Genomic DNA, 27,190 nt, shown 5'->3' on the forward strand with positions numbered 1-27,190 from the left:
GACAGGTGTTGACCATTTTCTCATAGCTGCTTTAGATTCTGCCTCTACTAACATTGTCAATAACCCTGTTGAGTTGAAGCATAGGCTGTTTCCCATCTTTGGGTTCAGGAACAGTCCTGTATAAATGGCTTAATATTTTTGGTACATTTTTTGTAATACATACTTTTCTTTTAAAAATTTCCAATCCTTTTCACACTACATGTACTATTATCTTGAAAGCATATTCTCTTCTAAAGAATGTCTTTGTTTATAGCCAGTTTAGCTTGCCCTTAAATTTTTGGTCAAGTATCTACATCACCAGTGAGGTCTCTGGCCAATTTTGATCAATCCACCATGACTATTTTTGCCATTGGAAACAAATCACTTTTGTACAATTTGGATATGAAGAGTCAAACCAAAATTTTTGACATCCTATACAAGGGTCTGCAGCATGGAAGTGACTCCAAAGTAGGTAGAATTCTAAATAGTCTCCTGGGCCTGGTAGGAGCATTTATATCATCTGAATTCATGGAGATCATATGATATGGTCAGGTCCCAGCCACACTCACAGAGCAGATGTTTGTCAGAATAGCTGCAACAAATTGACCCATATATCCAGGAATTTGAGAAATCTTATTGTCTCCACTATCAGTAGCAAACATAGTAGTCTACCTGGTTGGACTGGGTTAATATTCTTCCTTTATCTCTTATAAAACAACAACCTCTGTTGTTTTGGCTACAGGGGTTTGGATATGAAATAAAAGTAGGTTTCTTCAGTAGGTTTAAAATCAGACTCTTCCAATCTGGAACCTGGAGTTTTTCTTTACCTAAATTGTACCAAAGAATAAGAGAATTATTTTCTGGGGGCAGTGTAAAATCTGAAGGAGGATTCAGTTTGGATCAAGGTCTGGATAAGCAGTCATCATAGCAAAAATGATTAATGAGAGGACATAATCTCATCATTCTTAGTTTCACTAAAATCAAGTTTGGTATTACTTTCTTTTAAGAAGAAACATCAAGCAAATTCTAAATATCTCAATTTCTAAGAGATCTCTCTAAACATACTTAGGTCAATAGAAAATGTTCTATAATGATTCAGTAAAAGAGTGGGTAGAAGGGATTGGGGGTTCCTTTACTTGGTGGGTTCTCAATTGTCAACATGGGGGAAGGCAAGTATCACCCAGTTTTTATGAAGTCTAAGTGGTGTGTCATCAGTAGGAGCTGGTACCCATTTGAGGTGAGAGATGTGATACCAAGCATTTACCCTCTGAAGTTTTGGTGACATGAGGTCATTGTTCCTGATGGGATGCTTTTCATTGAGGCTGAAGACAGTCCTTGATGTAGTGTCTCTTCCAGTAGACAAAGTCACCAGGCTGTAGCTCCTAGTCATCTGTTCTTTCTTTCCTGGGAGCTCACTGCAGAGAAAATGTGGAGTCTGTAGTTCAGTTCAGTTTTATCTGTTCTGTATGCAATGGGTGTCATCCTAAAGCACGAGGCCGGCATTGTTGTTAGGAGTTGTACTTCTGAGGAAATGTAAAACCAGTTACCAGGGAAAATCAAAGAAAAACCAGTTTGTTTGCAAAAGAAATTTAGTTTTATCAGAAAACTGTATTTAAGAGAACAGTGGTTTCTGGCAGGGGCACTGTAGCACATGCCTGTAATCCTATCGGCTCCGGAGGCTGAGGTGGCAAGATTGCTAGTTCAAAGCCAGCCTCGACAAAAGCGAGTTACTAAACCACTCGGTGAGACCCTATCTCTAAATAAAATGCAAAATAGGCCTGGGGATGTGGCTCTAGGGGTCGAGTACTCCTGAGTTCAATCTCTGGTTCCTCCCCCTAACCAAAAAAAGAACAGAGGAATCCAAAAGACTGAGAATTGCCAAGGTTAAAGACCTAATGATCATTCTCAAAGTAATTTGGTTGGTTGTATTTAACATTAGAACTCTGATAACAAATATCAAGATGTATCAGATTTCTAGGAATATTAAATAACTGAAACATTAATAATTCATTTATATAAATGTAAGTAAAAAATATGTCCCTTGGCCCTCTCAAGGCCCTCTTAAAATCTCAAAGATTTTGTTTTTGTGTTTTTTTTGTAATGGTGACCTATATACTTGATGAGAACAAGGTAGACCAGGAAAAGTACTGTGGCTCACGGTTTCAGGGGGTCGGTCAATATTTAGCCCATTTTATAGCTCTGAGCCCCGTGTGAGGGAGAACATTATGGCAGAAGTACATGGTAGAGGAAGGGAGGTCATAATGATAATTATGTTATCATAATTGTAAAGTTAAATGATAACTGGAAACAGGAGAGATCTACTCGCCAAGTACAAAATAAAAACCCTGAAGGCAGCTAGGCAGTGGTGGAAGCCTGTAATCCAAGGGGCTCAGGAGGCTGAGGCAGGAGTTTTGGGGACATGAGGTCATTACAGCCAGCCTCAGCAATTTAGTAAGGCCCAAAGGAACTTAGCAAGACACTGTCTCTAAATTAATTATTATTATTTTTTAAAAAGGGTTGGGGATCTCTGTAGTGCGTTTCTATGCCAGGGTCAGTGGTCAAGTGCCCTGGGGTTCAATCCCTGGGTTTAAAACAAACAAAAAAACCCAAAGGCACAACCCCAGTGACCTTCTTTGTCTCTAGATATAGGAGTTCTACTTCTGTAGAAATATAAAAGTCAATAATAACAAAGCAAATCCAGTTTTATCATGGTTTTGAAGCAAGAAGTGTGTGTGTGTGTGTGTGTGTGTGTATATATATATATATATATATATTTGTAGTAAAACCAGTTACCAGAGAAAATCCTGCCTGTAGGTACAGCCCAGTTAATCCATAACCGTGGATTAATCCACCATCAGGATACAAGTCACATAATCTAATCATTTCATCTCTGAAGATTCTTGCATTGTCTCCCACATGAACTTTTGGGAGATACCTCCTATCTATTACCATAACAGTTCTCTACAAGAAAGACTTAATTTTAGAATTTCTCAAGTGTATAAAAAATTTAAAACAATTAAATGGGTCATAATGAAATGAAACCAAGGTGATAGATTTATTAAATTGATATAACAGTGCAAATGTTTTAAGTATACTATTTGATAATGTTGACATACGTAAACATGCATAAACCACAATAAAAATAAACATGCTGGGTGTGGTGGCGCGTGCCTATAATCCCAGCAACACAGGAGGATCAGGGGTTCAAACCCAGCCTCAGTACTTAGGCCCTAAATAACTTAATGAGACTGTCTTAAAATATAAAAAGGGGCTGAGGATGTGACTCAGTGTTTAAATGCCCCTGGGTTTATTCCTTGGTACCAAGAATAATAATAAGCATATCTGTCACTCTTGAGAGTCTGTGTCCTTTTGCCAATACTTCCCTCATTGCCCTCCTAGTTCCTCTGCCTTTCCTACAAAACCTTGCTTTATTTTCTATGCCAACAGACTAAATTTGCATTTTCAAGAATTTTTACATAAATGGAATCATGAAATATATATGAATGTGCGCTTTGTCTAGCTTGCACCACTAGGGTGTTTTGAGAGTCATCTGTTTTACAGTGTACATTGTTACTTCATTTTATCAGTAGTGTGCTCTCTGATAAATCACAATGTATTTACACTCTTCACTTATTGAGACATAATATTTATACATCTTTTGGGGTACATTATAATTCAATGCATGTATACAATGTGTAATAATCAAATCAGGCTAATAATCCTTTACATCTCATCAAAACATTCTTTATTTTAAATAGTTTTTTGGTTGTTTTATAGAACATTAATCATTTTTATGTGTTGGAAATTTGAAATACATCATCAATTGTTTAAACCAATAATTCCCCTACTGTGCTATAGAAAAAAACCAGACTTAATCCCTCTTCTGTGTTTTGGTGCCCCTTGTTGAACTTCTTTCCATCTTCCTGGTCTCTAGTGAGTATTATTCAATTTCCCATCCTTCTATGATGTTGACTTTTTAACTCCCACAAATGAGTGAGAACATGTGGTATTTGTCTTTCTGTGTCTGGCTTATTTCACTTAACATGGTGGCCTGAGGTTACATCTATATTGCTGCAAATGATTTTATTCTTTGTATGGCTGAGTAATATTCCACTGTGCATATACATCCCATTTTCTCCATTCATTCACTGAAGGGCATCTGGGTTACTTCCGTATTTTAACTACTGTGAAAAGTACTGAAGAAAACATGGAAGTATAAATATGCTTCTAGTGAGATTTCCTTTGGATATAGATAGTTGAATTCTGAATCATGTGGTAGTTCTATTTTTAATGTCTTAAGGACTTTCCACATTGGTTTCCATAATGGCTGTACTAATTCACATTCCTGCCAAGATTTCATAATAGTTATCCTTTCTACACATTAGCACCAGAATTTTTGCTGAAAGCCATTCTAATTGGGGTGAGATGGTATCTCACCATGATTTTGATTTCCATTTTCCTGATAATGCTGCATTTTTGTCATACCTTTTGGACAGTTGTATGCCTTCTTCTGTCTCTTTAGTTCTTGACACCATTTTAAAACTGGATTATTGCTTATTTATGTTTGGCTTTTTTAATTCCTAAAATAGGGTGGATATTAATCCTTGTTAGACGAATAGTTTGCAAATATGTTCTTATTCTGTATTTTTGGGGATTATTTATTTCCTTTGTATTTTCCTTGGTTTTATATGATTCTATTTTCACTATTGTCTGTTCCTTTCAGGTTCTATCTGAAAAAAACAATTTCCAACACTAGTGTCTTGATACGTTTCCTTTGTTGTAGTAATTCATTGTTTCAGGTTTAACATTTAGGTTTTCCATCAATGTTAAGTTGGGGTATGTACAGTATCTTCTACATATGTATGCCCAATTTTGCAAGCACAATTTTTTGAGGAGACTGTCATGACTTTGCTATATGTTCTTGGTGCCTTGGTCAAAATTCAGTTGGTTGTATGAGGTTGTATGAATGTGAATTCATTTCTGGGTTCTCTCTTCTGTTCCATTGATCACTGTAGTGCATTTCTATGCCAGGGCCATGATGTTTTAGTTACTATAGCTTCATAGTATAATTTAAGATCAGGCATTATGTGGACTCTTAATGGTCATGATTGCTTTGTCTATTCTGTATCTTTTTCTCTGAAGAGTGTCACTGGTGTTTAATGGGGATTGCATTGAATCTGTAAACTACTTTTGGTGATATGGCCATTTTGAAAATATTCTATCTATTCAATGGAGGTCTTTCCCCTCCTTAGTTGGGAATAAATCTAAGTGTTATGGCCTGTATATAAGGCATCTCCCCAGAGCTCCTATCAATGTAAGAATATTTGAATGGTTGGTTTCATTTTCTTGACTAAAGCTCTGGTCAGAGTTTCAAGAGCTATATTGAATGAGTGGTGAGAGTGGACATCCTGATTTTAGAAGAAATGCTTTAATTTTTCTTGTGTTCATCAGAGGTCTTATAATGTTTGAGGTAAGTTCAGAGGCTTCTTCTGCATATATTGAGAAAATCATTTTTTTGTCCTTGATTTAATTCATGTATACAGTTAATTCAATGCTACATCTCCAGGATGAATCCAACTTCATCATGGTGCACAATCATGTAAATGTGCCTTTGAATGCAAATTGCTAATATTTTATCAAGTATTTTGGGCATCTAACTTCATCAGCGATATTGGTCTGTAGTTTTCTTTCCTTAATGTGTCTTTATTTGGTTTTGGTTATCAGGGTCATAACTGGCTTCACAGAATGGCAGTGTTTTCCTCCCTTTGTATTTCACAGAATAATTTGAAGAGGATTGGTGTTAGCAGAATTCCACTAAACCTTAAAAAAAAAAAAAAAACTTTTTGGTACCAGGGATTGCACTTGGGGGCACTGAGCCACATCCCTATTTTGTATTTTATTTAGAGACAGGGTCTTATTGAGTTTTAGTGCTGGCTTTGAACTTGCAATCCCCCAGTCTCAGCTTCCTGAGCCACTGGAATTATAGGTGTGTACCACTATGCCTGACTGAAAGGCTTTTTTTTTTTCATACATGGCAGTAGAATGCATTTATGGACTTTGATATATCATACATAGCTGGGATGTAATTTCTGAGTGTATATATTGCAGAATCAAGTCATGTAGTCACATGTGTCTAGAAATTTGTTTATTTCTTCTAGATTTTAATTTATTGGACTATTTAAAATAATCTTCTGGACCTCAGCAACATCTAACTTCATTCTTTTGGGTCTTCACTAAGTTCTTAGCCAAACTAACCAATCTTTTCAATTCCATTAATTTCAGCTCTGATCTTAATTCTTTCCTGTCTTCTTCTAGTTTTGGAATTAGTCTTGCTTTTTTGAGGGCCTAGAGAGAGAGCATTAGATTGTTTATTTGAAATCTGTTTTTAATGTAGGCACTTATACTTTCCTCTCAGAACTGTCTTGGTAGTGTGATACAACATTCCAAAATCAGTGGGACACTATTTCTCCTCTGATTTTTAGATATATTCCTCATTTGAAAGTGAATTGTTCAATTTCCATGTACTAAAGGGTTTTATATTTCTTGATTTCATTAGAAATTGGTTTTTGTTGATTCATCTACTTTTTGATACATGTGCATTTTGCAACCATGATATTTATTTTTAATTTACTTAAATTTTCCATCTTGTGACCTAAATAATACTATAAAGCATGACTTAATGTCAAGAAGTGATTTGTTTATGTAATTAGTAAATATTCCCCAAATGTAAGTAATGACCTTGTCTTTTCTGTTAATTTTTGCTTCAAATCTGTTTTGTCTGATATGAGAATAGCTACTCCTGCTTGATTTGGTCTCCATTTGCATCTTACAAGCAAAGACATCTACAGTCTAAGTGTCTTGCAGACAGCCTATGGTTGAGAGTCTATTTAATCCATTCTGCCAATGAACACATTTTAAATGGAGATTTGATGACCATTTACATTGGTATTATCGAGAGATCCATGAGCTGCCAGCCCAAAGGGAAAACACTTTATACTTTCTTCCATCTCCCCAACCTGAATGCCCCAGGTAGAATGCGCCTGTCAATCATGCTCCTCCCAGACCACTCTAGGTCCTAAGGCAGCACTTCCTGGGAAAGTCTGCTAATGCTTGTTATGAACTCCCAGGCTCTTGCAGCAGAAAGGTGCAGCACAGTTGCTTCAAGTAGCACCCTACCTCTGTTCTCCATTTTCCAGCTGAGAAACAAGGAGGGCCTTTCAAATTCCACCTTGTTAAGAGTGACTTTCTGTTCCACAGGTTCTCCCATGCGTCTTTATTACCTTCTGAGGTAAACTGGTGCCTCTGGTCAGACTCCAATGTACCCAAAATTTCCTTCTCTATAGTTCCCTTACAGTCTGATATTGAATCTCAGTGAATTCCTCTTTACCCACCTTGCTGAGAAAATGGACTTCTGCTTGAATACTGAGCCATGGAATAATTAGAAAACATACCCTTCTTCCAATCTGCCATCTTTCCTTCTCTCCCGCTTTGTTTTTGATAGACATAGCTAACATCAATCTAGTTTGCAGAAGTTCAGGAAAGTAGTTGTAAAAATGGCACTGGACCTAGGCTTCCAAAGGTACAGAGTTGAGCCCTGATGGTACTGGGCTTACTGTGTGTGACAGCTGCAAAAATCTCAGTGGTATAGAAAAGACTGTCCCTAGCTCCCTCAGAGCAAGCATAAGCGACACCAGTAACTGGATTCAAGATTTTGGAACACAAATAGGACCTCTCCTGGGTCCTTTGAGGTGATTGTCATTGCTTCTGAGGACTCTTGGCCATTTGTGTGGAACAGAGACCCGGATGTTCCTTCTCCAGTCTCCAAGGTTTGGGCTCCAACAGTTATGATCTACGGAGATGTTCTATGGGTCTTCTGGGACATACGTTGGTAACATTTGGGTTTATGTCCCTAGATCTCACAGGGCAAGATGTGGTGGTGATGAGGCTTAAGTAGTTCTGGTGCTGGGAAGGAGATCCCCTGAAGGTGAATCTGGGATTTAGCAACAGTAGCTGTACTTGAAAGTTTGTGGGCTGGAGAGCAGAACTTAGCCCTTGTGGCTATCACTCCTGTGGCTTTGGCAGGGCACCTGCTGGTCCTGAGGCTGCAGAGAGGGCTGTTTTCAGTCAAGCACAAGCTTCTACCCAAAGTAAGTACCATATTTAGTGCTTAGGTCTTATGGGGTGGTACTGAGGCTTATGACTTTTCTATCTGTGATCCAGGATCACTTTTGAACCAGTCAGCTCCCAAAATTGCACTGAAACTAACATAGAACCATGGCCTGCTGATGTGAAAGTGTCAGTAACCCTGATCATATTGATCCTTGTGCTTGCAAGATCAGTTCCCTGGACCAGGCTGTGAGTTGTTTTCCTACTGACTGTCCTTTAGGGTTCCTGTCACTTCTGTTTGATAATCTCAGCCTCCCAAAAGGTTTTTGGAGGACCTAAAGCCCAAGTAATAGAATATGCAGTTTTGGATTTTGTTGTGAAGGCAGTTGAGTAGCCTCTCACCATTTGCTACTAAGAACACATCAGTGCTTCAGGAAAACTCTGCCATTTAACTGCAGGGAATCATACTTTAGCCTTTGCACCAACAAACCTTTGGCCACCCTCTAGAAAAACCTATAAATAGTTTTTGTCAACCTGACCATGCATAAAATCTTCCACAGTTCCAGTCCTTCTCAAAACCCTTTTACAACTTTCTCACCATGTTCAAACCACACCCATTTACCTTTTTCCCTGAGCAGATTCTGTATTTTTTTTAGTCATTTCCCTTGTTTAGGGTTGGTTATCAGTTCGTAGCTCCTGCATAGATAATGACTAAAACAATCTTTTTTTTTAAGCTAGCTAACCATTTTTATGAGAAGGGGACCTGTTAAGCAAGAGCTCTATAAAGTTAAAGCCATTGGTAGTTTGTTGATTAGAAGACACAGCTGCATTTTATTACATCTACACTATTAAGTTGTAACTGCTTAAGATTTTGTCCAGTCATCTAAACCTTAAAAAGTATTTGGGTTCATCTTATTTAATTTGCAAGTACTACATATATTTCTAAGTCAGACATAACACCCAACACATTAAAATGTGCTCAGAAAATAAAGATTTTATAGGTTCATCACTTTCCAAAAAGATTATTTTTGCCCTTTTATTGATCCAATTATCTCCTCCATCACCCAAGGAGGCTATCGTACACTGCTGGAACTGAAAAGAGTAGCCAGATGTCTGCCCGCATTAGTAAGGAAAAAAGATCTCCTGTGACTCCTCAGAGCATACTATGGAAGATTCAAGGAGCTCTGTGGTGGCAGGAGAGCTTCAAGACAGACCAAGATGGTGATAGGTTTATCAGGCATTCTATCAGGGATAAAATGGAGTAAGTCATGGGTAAGCTAAGAACTTTTTTTTTTTTTTTTTTCAGGCAAAACAGGTTCCATATAAACTGTTTGGTTTAAAGCCTTTTTTCCTAATTCAAATGGATCTGGGGCCTCTAAATTTAGATATTTGCCTCTTAGTTTTGTTCTATCAGCCTGTCCCAGCTAATAGAAGTCATCTTTATATTGCTAACTTGAGGATAATTCTTAAATGCTGATTATAGAGATATTCACAAGAAGAGTTCATGATAACATCTTTTGGCCTTAACTACCTTAGAAAGAGTACGGGAGAAATCCTTGCCAAGCAAGTTGGGCAGCTCACCTTATCACTGCTGATGTCTCTAGGACCCATTTTACATCCAAGAAAATCTTTTTTTTTTTCTCATGAACTTATAGCTAAAAGTTTCCAAATTGTAGAAAAAGTAACCTAATTGACTGTCCTTAGAGATAGAATGAGCATTTCCCATTGTGCTACTTAGTTCATTGCAGCTAGAACCAGATTTTGAAACCTTTTCTCTCTGGCAGGAAAACCAAGTATACTCCATTGAGGGAAATGTAAATACAACTCATCCTTAAACTTTCCTATTTTTCGAAATACTTGCAAGTTGAGATGTCATAATTATCACAGAGGCTTCTCCCCAAAATTGCAACCATCGATGCTGACTGATGGGATTTGTGTTTTGGATCTAACCTGATCCTGTGCTTCTATTGGATAGCTTCCTCAGTTTCTACACCAAGCTCAATTCTTCTCCATCTTGGGTTTATCTTACATGATTATGGAACATGTGGGAGCCCAAAACACTGGGTAATTACCCCTGATGTGTGTCTTCCTACATGAGCTAATAAAGTTCCTTCGGACTTAACCACATCCTGGGGACGCCCCTGACATCTCTATAAGAGATTATTTTTTTGCAGCCTGTGGGGGAATAAGTATCTCTCCTCTGTGGCATCTTTATGACTTAGTGCTTGTAGAATTCCTTTATTGGGCAAGGAAAAAGGCAGGAGTACCAGTAAACCCAAGTTCTAATAAGTGTTCTGCAACACTGAGAGGCTATTAAAATACAGCAACCAGCTCAAAGGATTGTTGACCAAAAGAAAAAAGTTTCATGAAAAACTCACCAACATCCACTCAAGGAAGCATCATGGTGGAAGAGGAGGGCAGTGCTATACCTGGCATTGAGCAGCTCCTTCGGTGCAAGTGGATCATCTCTGGGGCCCCACATTGCGTGCCAAAACTGTCTACATAAAACAATGACTATGCTTTAAAATAAATTAGAAAATAAATTTGAGTCAAATATCAATCACTATGTCCTTGGAACAAGGATTCAAAGTAACCTGAATGACTTCTTCTAACATGGAAGAGGTTACAAAAACTGTGATAGGCATATATCAAGTAGGTGGGCTACCGTAAAGCTAAGGACATTTTCCTATAGACAGGTTTCAGATATTAACATTCTTAACTTTAGGGTTGGAGAAAGCTTGCTCTGCTCATCTTAGTGTCACACTCTGAGTAGTTTCCCTACGAGTCTCATTAGGTCAAATACAAAAGTTAAGGGGCCTCCAATGGCCCAAGATGATTTTGGTTCTCAACCTATAACATTCCACAATTGTGATGTGCTAGTCAGTTTGGGTCAAGCAGACTGCAGGATCTTTAATATGGCTTCTTTAAGACCTTCAGGTTACGAGATGGTAACAGCATCAAGTTTAGTTTGACCTTCTAAATCCGTCAGTACAACCAGAGCTGCTGTACAATCTTTGTTCTATCAAGAACTTGGGATCTGAAGTGGATGGAACTTCCCTAATGCCTAGCATAGATTTCATTCAAACCATCTTTCCTCTCTTCTGGGCACATCAATTTGCAAAGCGACTCGGGGACAGGTCAAGGAAGTTCCTTACATCTTTTGCTCTCTGTAGGCTAGTTTTAGTCTCTTTGAGGAAGAAAACTGTACCTCAAGGGGACATCAAATGCAACCTGGGATAATCAGGCTCTGGAAGCAGGAAATCCTAACCTTCTAAACATAACGAACTGTATTGGGTACATATAACATCCCACTCTCTCCAAAGTGAGTTGTATTACCTGCATGAAGTTGTTACTGTATTAGTAAAGCTTGGTATTTGTAAGTAAAAAGCCTCAAAGAATGTGGCATCTTGACTCATAAAGCAGTTTCTGAATCTTGTTTTATGAAATAGTATTAGTTGGTGCCCCTGGAAGAAAAGGTTTTCTCTTAGTTCCTCAACTGAGGGATGGTACATTACCTTTCATTGTCTTGTCCCAACAGATCCTTTGTTATCCAGCAAATCCCAAGCAGCAATCTGTTCATGGTGGTGGTAGACAGCAGCTGCCTGTGTGAGTCTGTGGCCCCCATTACCATGGCACCCATTGAAATCAGGTATATCCTTTTATGTATGGGTCCAGCCACTACTGCTGAAACTGGTAAGAGGGATCAACAGTAGTTGAGCCAGGTTTTTCAGTGCTGTGACCAAAAGATCTGCAAGAACAATGCAGAGGAGGAAAAGTTATTTTGGCTCATGGTTTCAGAGGTTCAGGCAGCCAACTGGGCCCAAGGGGCAGCAGAAGGGCTCTCCTCACCAAACTAAAGGCAAGACTCCAGTGACCTACTTTCCACCCTACTACCCAGTTTGAGAATTATAATCCAATGGGTGAATTAATCATTTCTCTCTGAACACACTTGCATTGTCTCCCATGAGTTTTTGTGGATATATCTCATCTAAATGTAGTAAGGACACATGGGGGAGAAGTATCAGGAAAGTTAGTTACTTCCAACTGTTGGAGAGAGGGAAGTGGTTAACGGTGTCTAATGCCAAGTTTGGACCTCTGAAATTCAGTAGGAGAGGTCAGTCTTGGAAACCTGCCTTAACTACAGTCAACATAATGAATCCCTGAAGTGTGAACGGCTAAAGGCTCAGAAGATTAGAAGGCGTCCGGAATCTTGCCATGGCTTCCACCCTGAGGTAAGTCTGAGAATTGTTTTCGTTTGACCATTTTGAGATTCTTATTGTGACTGAGGGCAAAGAACTATACAGCTGAACATTTTACTTAAGAGAAAAAAAAAAAAAAACCTTTCAGAAAACTGAAAAAGGCTAGTGGCCCTGGATGTTCGTTCAGATTTTTAAAAACTTTTTACTATCTGATCTATTACACATGTACTTATTTTAAATTGATGTCCCTGTATAGTGTTAGCCTTTTAATGCTCCAGCCACCTGAAGTCACTCTACTTATACCCAAGGAACTGGAAAAATAAATTTACCTTTTCAGGATTATCACAGATACAAGTAGGAGTATCTCCTGCAATGCTGTAGGCCAAAAAAAAAAAGTTTAACTTAGAAAATTGACACCTATCCCCCCCCCACTGAAGAAAATTACTATATAGGAAGTATATCTACTCTTCAAAATGTCACTGTAGCCAAATCCACATTCGCTTCACCTTTAAATAGCAAATAACTTGGAATTTAACCAAGTTCTTATTGTATTAAGAATGTTTGCTTCTGTATTCAAAGGATAATTTAACAGCAGTATGCTAAAAAGACACAACCTCAAAAGCCATATATAAAAAAAATGCAAATACAGACAATAGTCCAAAATCCCTGAAACTTCTTCACTTAAAACCAGGAACTACATACTTAGACAATCAAGTCATTAGAGTAAAAACTACTGTAGTTAATAAGATGATTTGCTTGGGTAATTGGATATAAGATAAACATACAAAAATCGGTAGTTTTACGTTTCTAGAATAGTGAAATGAGGTCAATGGAACAGAATAAAAAATTTACTACAAAGGTTCAATTCAAAGAGAATGTAGATTAGTCTTACATGGTAAAATAATAGTCTCTCTAGGGATGAGAGAGGCCTCCAAGACCCGAATGGTATGGAAGAAAACAGATCCATTTACCTACACAAAACTTGTAACTCATCTAGGAGAAAACTTAGTCAATAGCTAATTTATAGAACTTGAAAAAACATCAATAATAAAGAGCTCTTTTAAATTGATAACTTAAGCAACCATGAATAAAAATAAACCAAGGACTAATAGGAAATGACAAGCCATCCGGGGCAAAGACCACTGACTGATAAGGACCTCCATTGAGCACTCTTTGCAGCAGAAAAGAACACAAAATGAATGCCCATCACTAAGGAAAGAACTAGAATCATGGTGCAATTTACATCAGTTAATAGATTTCTAGAAAAAAGCAAATGAAATTATTTCACTTTGGTAAAGTAGGGTCTCCCCTACACCCAAAACTCTTGAGTGCCTGAAATAATCAGACCCTTTCAATAGTGATCATTTACTTACATTCTTGAAGAGTAATGAATTCTCAGTGAGGATCAAATTCTTCTGACTTGATGAAATTTCGATGAATCCAGGTCCCGGAATGCATTTCTTGGTCTAACCAACCCCCTCTTTTCCCCATAGGAGAATGCAAGGGAGTGTGGGGGTGCACCAAGTCTCCAGGCCCAGACAGCCCTCCTGCTCCCTCTGCTTTCGATACACTTCTTGAGGTGACACTGACTGAGATGTTCTCTTGGCATGCTAAAAATCATGGATAAACTGTGAACCCAAATATGGTGCGACATAGGAGACATAAAATATAGTCCAACCATCAGCATCTCATGATTTTAAACTGTGCGTGATATAAACTCAAAGATATGTTGACAAAAAAATTTCTTTTTACTTTGCCAGTCATGCCAATGTGAGTTTGCCCCACAATAATCATCCTTCATCAGAAACGGGACTGCAAGTGGTAGGCAGGCACTGTCCCTTCTGCTTGAAACCCATTGAAACCAATTTAAAACTGTACTTTTTAAATAAAGTATATTAAAATCATAATCTCCTTGTTTGGATTTTATTGCTCAGACTACAGACTTTAAAAAATGCATGGGGAAAAGTCACCGATTCTAGACAATTATTAAATATTTGCCTAGATAGTCCACTCAGTTTTAAAAATATTTATACAAGTAAATCAAAATATCTGCATGGGGAGAGTTTATTACATGGAATCCTGGAACTTCCATAGAAATCATAATTTGGATGAGAACACAAGCATGCATGATATTCAAGTGCGGAACTATTTAAGAGTAGAAATAAAGCAGTCATAAATCCTAGGAATTTATTCTGAAAGACTTGAAGGAGGATGAGAAGAAAGACTTTCAGGCGTACTGCTGGAGCATTTGGCTTTCCGCATAAATAATAGATGAAATTAGATCTCAAAAATTACAAAATGTGATACTCCCCAGACCTGTAAACATTCCAAAAAGGTCAGATCCTGAACCAAATACAGATTCCATTGGCTCGTGGTTACCAAATAAAATGGAATCATTTCCATGCTTAGGTGAAGGCCTCACTTCCAGAAGTCGCCCAGTGAATGGCCCTTAAGCTCAAAAAAAAAAAGGGGCCCATTATCCTGTCGATGTTTCAGAAAAATTGTCCTACTGCTCAATCACTGAATTTCAGTACTTATAGGATCACAATACTACATTTTTCACCTTCTTTACTAAACCTCTAGTGCTGTTTTCCACATTAACATGTAAAAGGATGGTTAAGGGTCAGATTTTTAATAACCAGGGGGTTCCAGAACTGCTATTGTTCACATCTGAACATCAGTATACGAATAACTGGATTTGTTACACAAGCAAAAAAAAAAAGGCATATTTACACTGAGCAATGGTGATTTTTTTTTTAAACAAAAATATAATGGAGAAATGATGGGTCATGTGATAATTCTAAAGAACTGAAAATAAGTATATTCCATTCAATGGCCCATAATCAAATGTAAAATATATAATGTCCTTATCCCATTCTGGACAGTGGAATGGCATTCTTTTTATTGCATTATGATGGAGGTCACACGGTAAGGATCTCATTGCCTTCCTGTGAATGACGCACCAGGGACCTCATATTCTCAGTACCAAGATGTCGCCAGGCAACTGGCCATACCACGGAGCTCCAGGATGGTGAATCATTTTCTCCAACTTAAGGGGTCTTAAGTAGACTGTCTACCCACCTTTCAACAAGCCCTTAGCTTCCCACTCACTTTCCCCCTCAGCCCGCTGGTCTCACCAGCTTTGTCCTCCACACACCAAACCTGACCATCACTTCTCACCATCCCCTCACTGCGGCCATCTACTTTCAAACCATTGTCACTGAATCCAGCCCAGACGACATCCTCAGTGGTCACTCCCACTGTCAGTGACACCTCCCCAGCTCCACGCTCCATGCAGCAGCCATAGCGATTTTTTTTAAAACATCCAGTCATACCCTAGCACAAGACAAGCGGAACACACAGAGGCCACCGCGGTGCTTCTCAAAGTCTTCTGTTAGTCATCTCAGGAACGTCCAAAAATCTTGAGTGTCTAGGGCCAGGACCCAGACATTTGTACATTTTTCAGGCCTCCTGGGTGACACTGTTGGGAAGCCCAGTTTGAGAACCAAGGGCCTGTGTGGGCTTTTGCTCCCTTCCCATCCCGCTGTGCGCTGATCTGATCCAGGCTCCTTGCACTGCTCTTCTGTCCCTTGAAAATGCCAGCTGCACACCCTAGGGCCTTTCTTCTTCCTACGCCCCCAGACCGAAAGGCCCCAGACCCTTCAAATGGCTACTCCTTCTAGCCACCGTTGGACTCCACTCAAATATCCCTTCCTCAGGGGTAGCCTGGGAACAGCTCTTCCCCCACAGCTCCACTACTCTGGCTTGATTTTCCCCTTATCCCAGCATCTGGAATGATTCCATTTTCAGGTGGGACTACTCTCCTGCAACTCCATGACACCAAGGACTTTTCTGACACCTTTTGTGCCTTTATCACCAGCTCCTCGGCACACAGAATACAAATAAAACCACCACCAAGGACAAACCTAGCAGCTGATCCCTGCTGAGATTGACTGCCTGGTGCTATAGGCAGTACCTTCCTTCCTCATTCAACCCATGTGATCCTGCTCATAGACCCAGAGAGAAGATGTGAGAAGCATCTCCACTGCACAGATGCAGAAATGCAGGCACAGAGGGAGACTCCTATTCCCAAGGTCATATGGCTAGAAAGTGGCAGAGCTAGAATTCGAAGTCAGGCCATTTGCCACTATTGCAAATCACACACTTCAGAGCACTACAAAAGCAAGACTTGAATAAAGTGTGAGGCAACAGGGCAAAAATTTTATAAAGTGTCGATTTTCTAAATGCTTTTGGGAAAATACAATATCATAATGAATGAACTGACTTGACCATGACCTACAAGGCCCTATACAACCTACTCTCTCCTTGTCCCTTCTCTGACGCTATCACGTGCTCCTCCTTGCACTCAAATTACATGAGCTTCCTACTCCTCAAATATTGTAGGAGGGTGCCTAGTGCAGGGCCTTTGCACCTGCCATTCTCTGCCTGGGCCAGTCTTCCTCCACACACCCATGTGCCTCATTCCCTCACCCACTTCCAGTCCTCTGTTCCCAAGCAGCTCCCTAAACCCTTTTTTACAAATGCAATTTCCACATGCCTCCCCCCCCCCCCGCCCCCGCCCCTGCCCTGATAGGTTTCGCTGCACAGCAATTATTTTGGAATTGTTTACTATTTCTCTCCTCAGTCAAATAGAAGCACAGAGAAGAGAAGGACTTTGGTTCTATCCCTCCTCTCTTTCCAGCTGTGAGAGGAATCTTAGAGCAGACCCTCAATAAACATTGAAGTAGTAGGAAGAGCCGCACCACCAGCCACCATGGAGCAAATGCATCTAGCCTGTGGTGCGCTGCAGGAATCGCCCCGGCTGCCGAGGGCAAAGGACATTCCATATTATACTGTCTTTGCTAGGATTTGAAGTAGATTTCTGTTGGCAATGTTAACATGATCAATACAACTACACCTAAAGGGATCCCATTAGACAGGCCTTTAACATGTATAGCTTATCGCTAATTAACAAACTAACTATGATGTCATTTAGTATATCATATAGCACAATTAGATACTAAAAGCAACACATTGTGACCTACAATCTGATCACTAATGACTTTAGAAGGCACCTGTAGCTCATCACAGTGTACATTGCAGCAATTTTTCTCCCTAAAATGTAGAATACCTAATATGTATCTATATATACATATTTATATAAAATTCATTTCACATATAGATATGAGTCAAAGTTTACAAAAATATACAACTGCAATATTTACTGAGGTTAGAATAGCAAGCACACCATAAACAACATAATGTGATACCTTTATTTGTCCTAAATTTAAAGACTGCAAAGCTCCATGTGCTATATTTTCTTATCAGCATTGAATGGGAACATAGTAGTAGAACAACATAGTATGCTAAAATATAATGGTAACAAAACTCTATTTACTCTGTAAAGTAGTGGAGGATGAGGAAATGTAGCATTATTATTTAAATTATGAGTACAGTCCTGCAGAGGATGATATGGCTCTTGTTATAGACAACTATAGTTTAGGAATATATTAAAATTACGGACAGAAGGGTACAGTTGTATTACCATCACTACTGGAGGTCATAATAATGTGACGGACCCTTGAGAGCCATCTCCTGTGTCTGCAATTTGGGAGCCTTGTGGAGATGCCTCTAATTGGCACAGATATGCCCTGTTGGAGGCATTTCCACCAGCGTGACTTCATCACAGACATCCAGCACATAGCAAATAAAATTCCTGCAGGGGGCTGTGCAGGCACCATTTCCTCTAACCTAGTAGTTACAAATTCTGGACAACTTTGCCCCACAGGAAACACTTGGCAGTGGCTGGTGACATTTTTGATTGTCACAGTTTCATGGGAGAGACGGTGCTACTGGCATGGAATGGGCAGAGGCCAGATATGCTGCTGACATCTTACGACGCCTCAGATAGCTTCCCCTGCCACAAGAATTGATGAGCCAAAAGTTTCCATAATGACAAAATTGAGAAACCCTGCTCTAATATTTTAGTAATCATTACAGATTTTGTCTCCTGAATTAACAGTAGATGCCACAAATCTTCGCCTCATAGGATCTAACTTGTAGTAGATGCTATGTAGAGTTTGTAACTGCTGGGTTAGAGGAAAATGGTGCCTGCAAAGCCCCCTGTAGGAATTTTGTAGACTGCAGTGACACTAGAGATCCCTTACGAGTGTAAGTTGCTGAATTAAAATGGGCACGGTGGTGCACGCCCGTAATCCCAGTAGCTCAGGAGGCTGAGGCAGGAAGACCCTAAGTTCAAGACCAGCCTCAACAACTTAGTAAGGTCCTAAGCAACTTGGTGAGGCCCTCTTTCAAAATACAAGTAAAATGGGCTGGGGATGTGGCTCAGTGGTTAAGCACCCTGGGTTCAATCTCTGGTACAAAAACAACAAGAAAAAAAAAACCCAAAATGAAAGAAAGATAGGGAACTACAATTTCAATAAAACAACAGCCATACATTATTCCCTAAAATACTCAGATGGCAGCCTAATTTCGTTTCATCAAGCCTCAGTCTTCCACTAACACCCAGGATTACCCTGTCACTGCCTGCTGTTTGATTCAGACCATAGTACTGATAAGAATCTGACATTTTCTTCTTAACTATCAGAGTCCCCTCCTTACACTCTTACAGGTAGGACCCTGTCCGTGTTTGCTGCCATACCATTAGTGCTTGGAATAGCTCTCCAATGTCACCCAGGAAGTGCTTACTGAATAACGAATGAATAAGACACCCCACGATGCTATTGACCAAAGCCACTTACTTGCAAGGGACGCTCAGAGCACTGTATATCATCATTTCACATTCATCTTGAGACCGCCTGTGACCCACCTCCTATCTATCATTTCCATTTACCAGATGAGGAGCCTGAGGCTCGCTGACTGGGTAACACAAAGGTGCTCTGCTGAGCATGAAACAGGGCCCAACTCCACCCCTTTTCCCCTTGGCTGTTGCAATGTGTGGCCACAATCCATAGTTCCACAACACAGCAGACACCAGTCCCCTCTGTAAGTAAGTCAGTCAAGATGACAATACTTTCTAGCTTAGGATGTTATAATTCAGCAGCACTCACACACATCAAAGGCTATATGCAACAGCAGATTACAGAGATACTTTTGTTAGCTATGATTAGACACAGCATGTTGTAATGTGGCCCAGTGCCGACATTTTTCCTACATTCAAAAGAGAGTTCTTGGCTTTCTCTGCCTTCTAGAGATGGCCCACAGTCTGCCTTGAATGTGCCTTTGCTTTCCTAAATAAATCTTTGTGTCTCTGAAAGACATCAACAGCAGTCCTGTCTTCTCATACACACGACAGGCAACGCTGGGTGGCTTACACTACAGGTCAGCCAACTTCCTATAAAGATCCAGAGTACCCAGTTCAGACTCTGCAGGCCTTAGTCTCTATTAAAGCTGATTCTGCTGTTGTCTCCCACAAGCAGTTGTGTTCCAATAACACTTTAAGGACAATGAAATCTGAACTTCACATATTTTCACATGTCAAAAAATATTCTCCTCCCTTCCCCCAAACATTTAAAAATATCAACACCACTCTTAGCCTACCAAGTGTGCAGGACAGGCAGCAGGCCAGATGGGACGTGTGAGCCCTAGTCTCAACTCCCTCATTTTGAATGTTGTTGCTGCCAATTTTTGAAGCTCTCATATTATGACGAATTAGGAATATCCTAGCGACACTATACACACACTAGAATAGTGTCGGTGCTGTGGGTATGGCAGCTTCTACAGTATAACTGTGGTTGCCCAATTTTTCCTTTAACAGCCTATAAACTAGTATCATTTCAGACTCTGTAAGGACCTTAGTATAACCTAATGTCCTTATATCCACATAACTACAGATATAAAAAACACAGTTCATTTCAGCATGCTAGCCTCGAGTTGCAAGGCATGTCAACAGGCTGATACGATGCACTTCAGCACAGTATATCATCATTTCTTTCTCCTCAATTATATGTAATAAATTGAGGCATGCAATCACAGTGTTGCTGCCAGCACTGGCAAACTCAAAGCACAATTGCTCCTCTCAGCCTGTGCTGTGCCACGCAGCCCTCCACTCTAATACCATGTGTCGTATCGTTGCTATATGCCACCAAGCGAGGCCGTGAGAACCTTAAGAAATCCACAAGATCTTACGCAAGACACCATATTTTAATTATCCTAGTTGCAAGTGGTTAATAAATCAGTCAAGAGCAAGAAGTATTTAAGGGGCATCTCTCACCAGTGGTCTCAATAGTCCTCCTGTCCTAGTTATCAACGTCTTCATATTAGAAAGTGCACTATTCAGCGAGGCCAGCACAAATCTTCAGGCTGGAGACAGCATCATGGGCTAGGGATGGGACATCGATTGATTGTCAGCTTTTTCACTGCTCTGATTAAAAGGCACAGTCCATAACAATTATAGGGGAGGAAAGGTTTATTTGGGGGCTCACAGTTTCAGAGGTCTTAGTCCATGGATAGAGAACTTCGTTCCTCGGGACTTGAATTAAGGCAGGACACCATGGCAGAAGAGAGTGGCAGAGGAAAGTGACTCCTGTGCTGATCAGAAAGCAGAGACAGATTCTACTCACCAGATATAAAATATATACCCCCAAAGCTTGTCCCCAGTGACCCACCTCCTCCAGCCACACCCTACCTGCCTCTAGCCATCATTCAGTTAATCCCATCAGGAGATTGATCCACTGATTGGGTTAAGGTTCCCATAATCCGATCATTCTCCTCTAAGCTTCTTGCATTGTCTCACATATGAGCTGTTGGGGGCACCTCACATCTGAACCATAACACTGGCTGTGGAAAGCACTTCACAGCAGTATCTTTACCTATTCCTCACAATAAGAGCAGGCAGGAGCCACGAGAAGGCATATGTCAATGACTGATCCAAGATTCAGAGAGACTGTAGGACCTGGCCAAGTCACAGACAGTGATGGATGAAGCCAGCTGAATGGATCCCAGAGCCCGTGTTCTGTTCAATTTGCCACCATGTCAGATTTCACCATGTCACTTTCTTTCCATGCACATACTGTTATTAAGTCTCAGGGAAGAGGCATTCCACTCAGACGTACTGGACGCACTGTTCAGTCTAACTGCTGGCACCAGCCCTCCAACTCTGGCATTCCATATGCTGGTTTCACAGAGCCTGGCGACGTTACTCACACACAGCCTGATACACCAATGCCACCTCTCATCAAGTTGGGTAGCGACAGTCTCATTACACTGCATGTGTTTTCCTAACACTCATGCTGCCCTCTCTACACACAGCCCTACTTTACTCCTTGATGAGAACTCAGGCACTAAGCCTCCCACTGTTCCCATAGCAACAATAAAAGCGCTAATACGGAGCCCGATGGTCTAGGTCACAGTCCATCCTATGCTTGAGAAACCACATTTGTGACTGGAGTGTCACTGTGACATAAAGAATCATTGCTGTTCAAAAGCAATGTGAACTATGACTATGGACTATGACTCTTTATTGTCACATATTTATTTATTTAGGCACAGAGGATTGAATCCAGAAGCGCTTATCCACCAAGCCACATACCCAGGCTTTCTTTTGTATTTTATTTAGAGACAGGGTCTCGCCGAGTTTCTTAGGGTCTTGCTAAGTTGCTGAGGCTGGCTTTGAACTTGCAATTCTCCTACCTCAGACCCTGAGCTGCTGGGATTACAGGCATGTGCCACTATGCCTGTCTTATGCTGTATATTATAGAGCAAGTAGTCACCATTAAAATATGTAATGTATTGACATGCCATAATGATTTTTAGTTTAGTGTAGCAATTCTCTGACTTCATATATTAGAAAAGTCTCAATATTTGGAATTTATAAATTTACCCGTATCATATACTATACACCATCAATCATATTTTTTTACTATATATGGAGTGTGTGTGTATATATATATATACACACACACACACATATATATATAAATATCATGCAAAAGGTTATATAGTTCATAATGACTACAATAATACATGAATAGCACATTGGGCTAAGATGGCAACATCATTTACATTATTAGGAAGAACATTGTAAAGCTCCACTAGAAAATATTTCCTCTAGTACCAAGGTAAACAGTAATATGTACTATGCTTTTTTTGATTGCTGTAATTTTAGAAACAATGATACCACAATAAATTGCTGTCTCCAAAATGAATAGCAACAATTATATTCAATGGAGCTATATCATTTTTTAGCATCATTTGGTTCCCAAACAATAGACACTAAATATAACACAGAACTTTCCTTAATTTGTAGCAGTAATTGTAACATTTCATTTCTCATTAGTATCATTTGAGTTTGGTATTGCTACTCTATAGTATGTTACATTAATGTATTATTCTGACACTACCAAAAAGAATATAATGAATATTATATGATGCAAGGTTCTTTGAAGGCAGATTACATTGGTTTGAATCACAGCTTTAAGACTTTCTCCTTGTATGATTTTGTCAAAGCCTAATGGTTTCAAGCCTAATTTTTCTCATCCATATGATGCAATTCATGATGGAACCCATTTCACAGGGTTGCCAAGGTAGAAATAAGACAGTATATCTGTTTTAATCAGTTTGGCCTCCCTGTGATCAAAAGACCTGACAAGAACAATGTAGAGAAGAAAAAAGTTTATTTGGATTATGGTTTCAGAGGTCTCAGCTCACAGGCAGCTGACTTTATAGCTCTGTACCCAAGGAGAGACAGGACATCATGGAGGAAGAAAGCAGCTCAGGAGAAGGCAGAGGGGGTGGGAGAGAGAAAAGTCCACTAACCAGTGATAACATGAAAACCCCAAGGACACACCTCCAGTGACCTAACTCCTCCAGCCACATGCTATCTGCCTCCAGTTACCAAGAGTTAATCCATAGCTGTGGATCAATGCACTGAATTAGGTTAAGGCTCTCACCACTCCGGAAAATTCTTGCTTCACACATGAGCTTTCAGGGACACTTCGTATCTAAATCATAATATCTTCTAAATCTCAGGCTGTACAGGATGCCGTGTATGGTAAGCTCAATAATTATTGGCTGGCACTGTGTTCGTTATTTTGGCTATCATGTTAATACCTTATCCTCATTCTGGTAACAATGATACATGTATGACCAAACTACTTATAAATACTAACACTATACAATATGCTACTAGTTAAGTTACTTACACCAATTTTGTAAAAGCCAAGATACTATATCATCACATGATGCACTGACTCCCCCCATTCTCTTCTGTTTTGATGCAACCAAAGGTTCTGTAAAGTTGGAGAACAAGTGACTTTCAACAAGTGTTCTTAACCCTCTTGGGGTAGAGCACCCCATGAAGAGTTTCATGAAAGCTGTAGCTCTCCAGAAACACAAGACATATTTTTTGCAACAGAACTTCAAGAACATCTGTACAACCTTCTAAGAAAACAACATTTCTCAGCCTCACCCCCAATCTACTGAATCACACTGCCCCAGGGCTGAGTGAGTTTCATTAGAGTAAGAGTTTAGTGGGTAAGAGGTGACACAGCCACAATCAACCAGGGGAAGTCAAGGAAGAAGTAGGCATGGTTTATAAAGTTCTCAGTTAATCCACAACTCTGAGGACAGACGGAGGTTCCCTTTTACAACTGTCAAGTTCTTTAAGACACTTATTTTCTTTTATCATAAGTAACCTTGATCTGGCATATGGTTTCAATTTTTCCACGTTTTCTTGAATGATGGAGAGATGAATCAAACTAATGCATATGTGCAAATACTTTAGGTTAAACAATATTTCTGTAATAAAGGGAAATCGTACTTCCTAGATAGGTGGGCATTTCCTTAAGACCACATAATATCCATCACTTCTGTTGGTCACCAGGAGTCTCGCTCTCCTTGTGAAATCAAAAGAGTTCTCCCAATGAATTTAGGATCCTGCCATTACTTCATCTCAAAGATAACAACAACAACAACAAAAAAAAAAAAAAAAAGAAAAAAAAAAAACAAACAAACAAACCACTGAGTCTCAAGGGGTTAAGCAACCTGGGAAAGAGGCACAGCTGATGATCCAGAAGCCAAGCGGGCCCTTCAGGTCACCTCTGGTCTGTGTGGGCCTCACGAAGGGCCTCCTTGAAATTATATCTTGACAATACCCGACTGCAGATAGCTAGGACAGGAAAGCACATCTTCCAGCAATCGAAAAACAAAGCGGGATAATGCAAAAGTGAGAAGCGGGGAGGGAGAGAGAAGGAAAAGAAGATGGCTGAGGCACAACACTAGGAATACACAAGGCTGAGGTTGAATTGAAGGCAAAATGCATGAAGACGAAATTGGGCACAAGTTATTAGCCAACGAATCCATAAACATTGAGCTAAAGAGACACAATCAGTTGTAAAGACTGCAGAGGGGAAGCTGTGATTCACCTCTTAGAACACCAGCAGCTTCAACTCTTAGAACACCACATCAAAGCCGGGCATGGTGGCCCACGCCTGGAGTCCCAGCAGCTCAGGAGGCTGAGGCAGGAAGATCACAAGTTCAAACCCCATCTCAGCAACTTAGCAAGACCCATCTCTACATAAAATATAAAAAGGCCTGGGGATGTGACTCACTGGTTAAATGTCCCTGCGTTCATTCTCCAGTACCAAAATCACACCACTTGGAGTGGACTGAACGAAGGGTAGGTTCGGTCTTAGTTAGCACAATGAATAATATAGATCTCATTACCATATATCACAACTACATTCTGAAAGTGTTCCCTGGGGGTGCCAATACATCATTTACACAACACAGCCACATGCCTCCCTTTCCATATTTGGACATCTATCCCATGAAGGGTGAGGAGAGAACCTGGCATGGACATTGAGGAGACCCTCTTCATCTTTGTGGCTGCCACAACAAACACCAAAGACTAGGTGGCTTCAACAATAGAAATTTATTTGCTCCCAGTTCTGGCTAAGATCCCTGGGTTAAGGCCCAGCAGTATGGGTTCTGGGAAGGGCCTTCTCCAGGCTTGCAGAAGGCCATGCTCTCATTGCATCTTTGTGTGCAGAGAGACGGCAATCTCTGATGTTTCTTCCTCTTGTCTCAGGACACCAGTTCTATCAGATCAGAGCACCAACCTTATGACCCTATTTGATTTTAATCTCCTCCTCAAAGGCCCTATCTCCAAGATTATCACACAGGGGCATAGGGATTCCACCTATGAATTCTGTGAGGAGGGAGACACAGACATTCAGCCCATGACACCTTTTATCACCAAGAGCTGTCCTTCATCTGAGGATTCTCCTTTACCTCTACACACTTAAGAAATCTTCCCAAACTCCATTTGGTAAGGTCAGTCCCCTTGGACAATTTGTTTTCCCAATATAATTGTGCCTGTGCATCTGTCAATTATATCAGAGTTACTTTGATGCTAGTGTACTATCAATTCAATGATAATCAAAATAATATCAGTGATGATAAAGAGGAGGGGGGACAATACTATTGAGAGGTTAATACAGGCTAAAGACAAGTGCTAAGTCAATGCACCTAATTATTGCAACCCTTTCCTAGAAGACGCTACTATTATCTCAATTGCACAAAGAATAAGACTTTTGCCTTCATTTTGTCCAATTATTTGCAATCCAAAGGCCAGACCTGGACAATATGATGTCAGGGTTCTTGATCCAAATGTCTGCATCTCATACCATACTTAACTCATCCCTCCATGCTGAGCAGATTAATTCCCATTTTGCAAAGGAAAAAACACAAATAATCCATCAATCCAACTGGCTTCTCACACAATTAGCCATTAAAATGGCATCGCATCCTTTGAATGCCAAACAGTATTCCAGCACGCTACCGCGAGGGTGTGCACATTCTGCAGCTTTCCTATTCAGGGGGTGCAAAATCCCAAGGAGCCCGTGGCAATCACCTGGAGAGCTGGGAAGCTGCCATGATCTTCATAACAGAGTCCCACTTCTCCTAGATAGGAGGCGATGCCTTTCCTACCGTGTGGGTGGGCTGGGTTGACCCTTCCCACCAGTCTTAGCTACAGAGGGGAAAGGAACTTTCTGGATCTGCTTGGACAAAATAGTTTGGGAGGATTTCCAAGTGTCCATTCACAGGGAAGAATGACAATCTGTAAGGATCGGGCCTCCCATGTGGCTTGCCCAACATAGGTACCAGCAATTCAAGGAAGGGAAGCCCCAGCTCTGCTTAAGTCTCTTTTGTGAGAGCCACTTGTCAACTAGGATCACACAGGGGCGATCTTCCGCGGTCCCTTGCTACTATATTAAATCATGCACAAATTCCCTTCTTGTACTTCTTCATACCCACATGAGTAAGCCCCAGCTTCTGGGGAGATCATGGATTTGAGTTTACTCTCTGCCTTTCTCCAACCAGCTGAACAAAACACACAACCAGTTCACCAGTCCCACTTCAAAATTCATGGCAACATAATGGCACTGCCCGCGACACGATGACCTCCATATACGCCTGGGCACTGGCTTTTCTGGCCTCGAAAACACCACCACACAACTTCCTAACTCATATGCTCAGCTCTCTGGAGGAACAGCCCAAGCATCAATTGGGGATGCCGCCATCTTCCCACCCAACAGCCCACTCCCCTGCTGGGTATTTTCTCTGCCCCTTCCTCAGAGGCCACCACAAAGGGTCCCTGTATTATCAAAGGCAGTCCTTCTAGGCCTGCCCACATCCCACCCTCTCTCACCTGCTCAAGGACTTTGCTCCTGAGTTTACATCTCCCTCTCTTGAGGCAACAGTGCCTTCCTGTCCTTGGGGTCATCCCCAGGCACACAGCCAGCCTCCACGCTCCTAAAAGACCCTCTTCCTCCTCCTCCAATCAGGCCCCATTTGGGTTCTTCTGCACCGTGAAACCTCTATGACTACCGTTCAGGACTTCCCATCTCTGATTTCTGGTGGCATTCTTTCCTCATCCTATTCCA

General features: G+C 40.5%; 1 protein-coding gene across 1 annotated transcript in view; it reads left to right on the forward strand.

Moving 5' to 3' along the window:
* Cacna2d3 (calcium voltage-gated channel auxiliary subunit alpha2delta 3) overlaps positions 1-13,882 on the forward strand; it is an 870,922-nt gene extending 857,040 nt beyond the window's left edge. The window contains exons 36-38 of the mRNA XM_076868261.1: positions 11,624-11,736; positions 12,235-12,317; positions 13,778-13,882. Coding sequence (XP_076724376.1) covers positions 11,624-11,736; positions 12,235-12,317; positions 13,778-13,867 — 286 coding nt within the window. The 3' untranslated portion in view covers positions 13,868-13,882. The remainder of the gene's footprint in view (positions 1-11,623; positions 11,737-12,234; positions 12,318-13,777) is intronic.
* Positions 13,883-27,190: the final 13,308 nt, after the last annotated feature.

Source organism: Callospermophilus lateralis, chromosome 1 (genome assembly GCF_048772815.1).
Source record: "Callospermophilus lateralis isolate mCalLat2 chromosome 1, mCalLat2.hap1, whole genome shotgun sequence".
Classification (NCBI taxonomy): Eukaryota; Metazoa; Chordata; class Mammalia; order Rodentia; family Sciuridae; genus Callospermophilus; species Callospermophilus lateralis.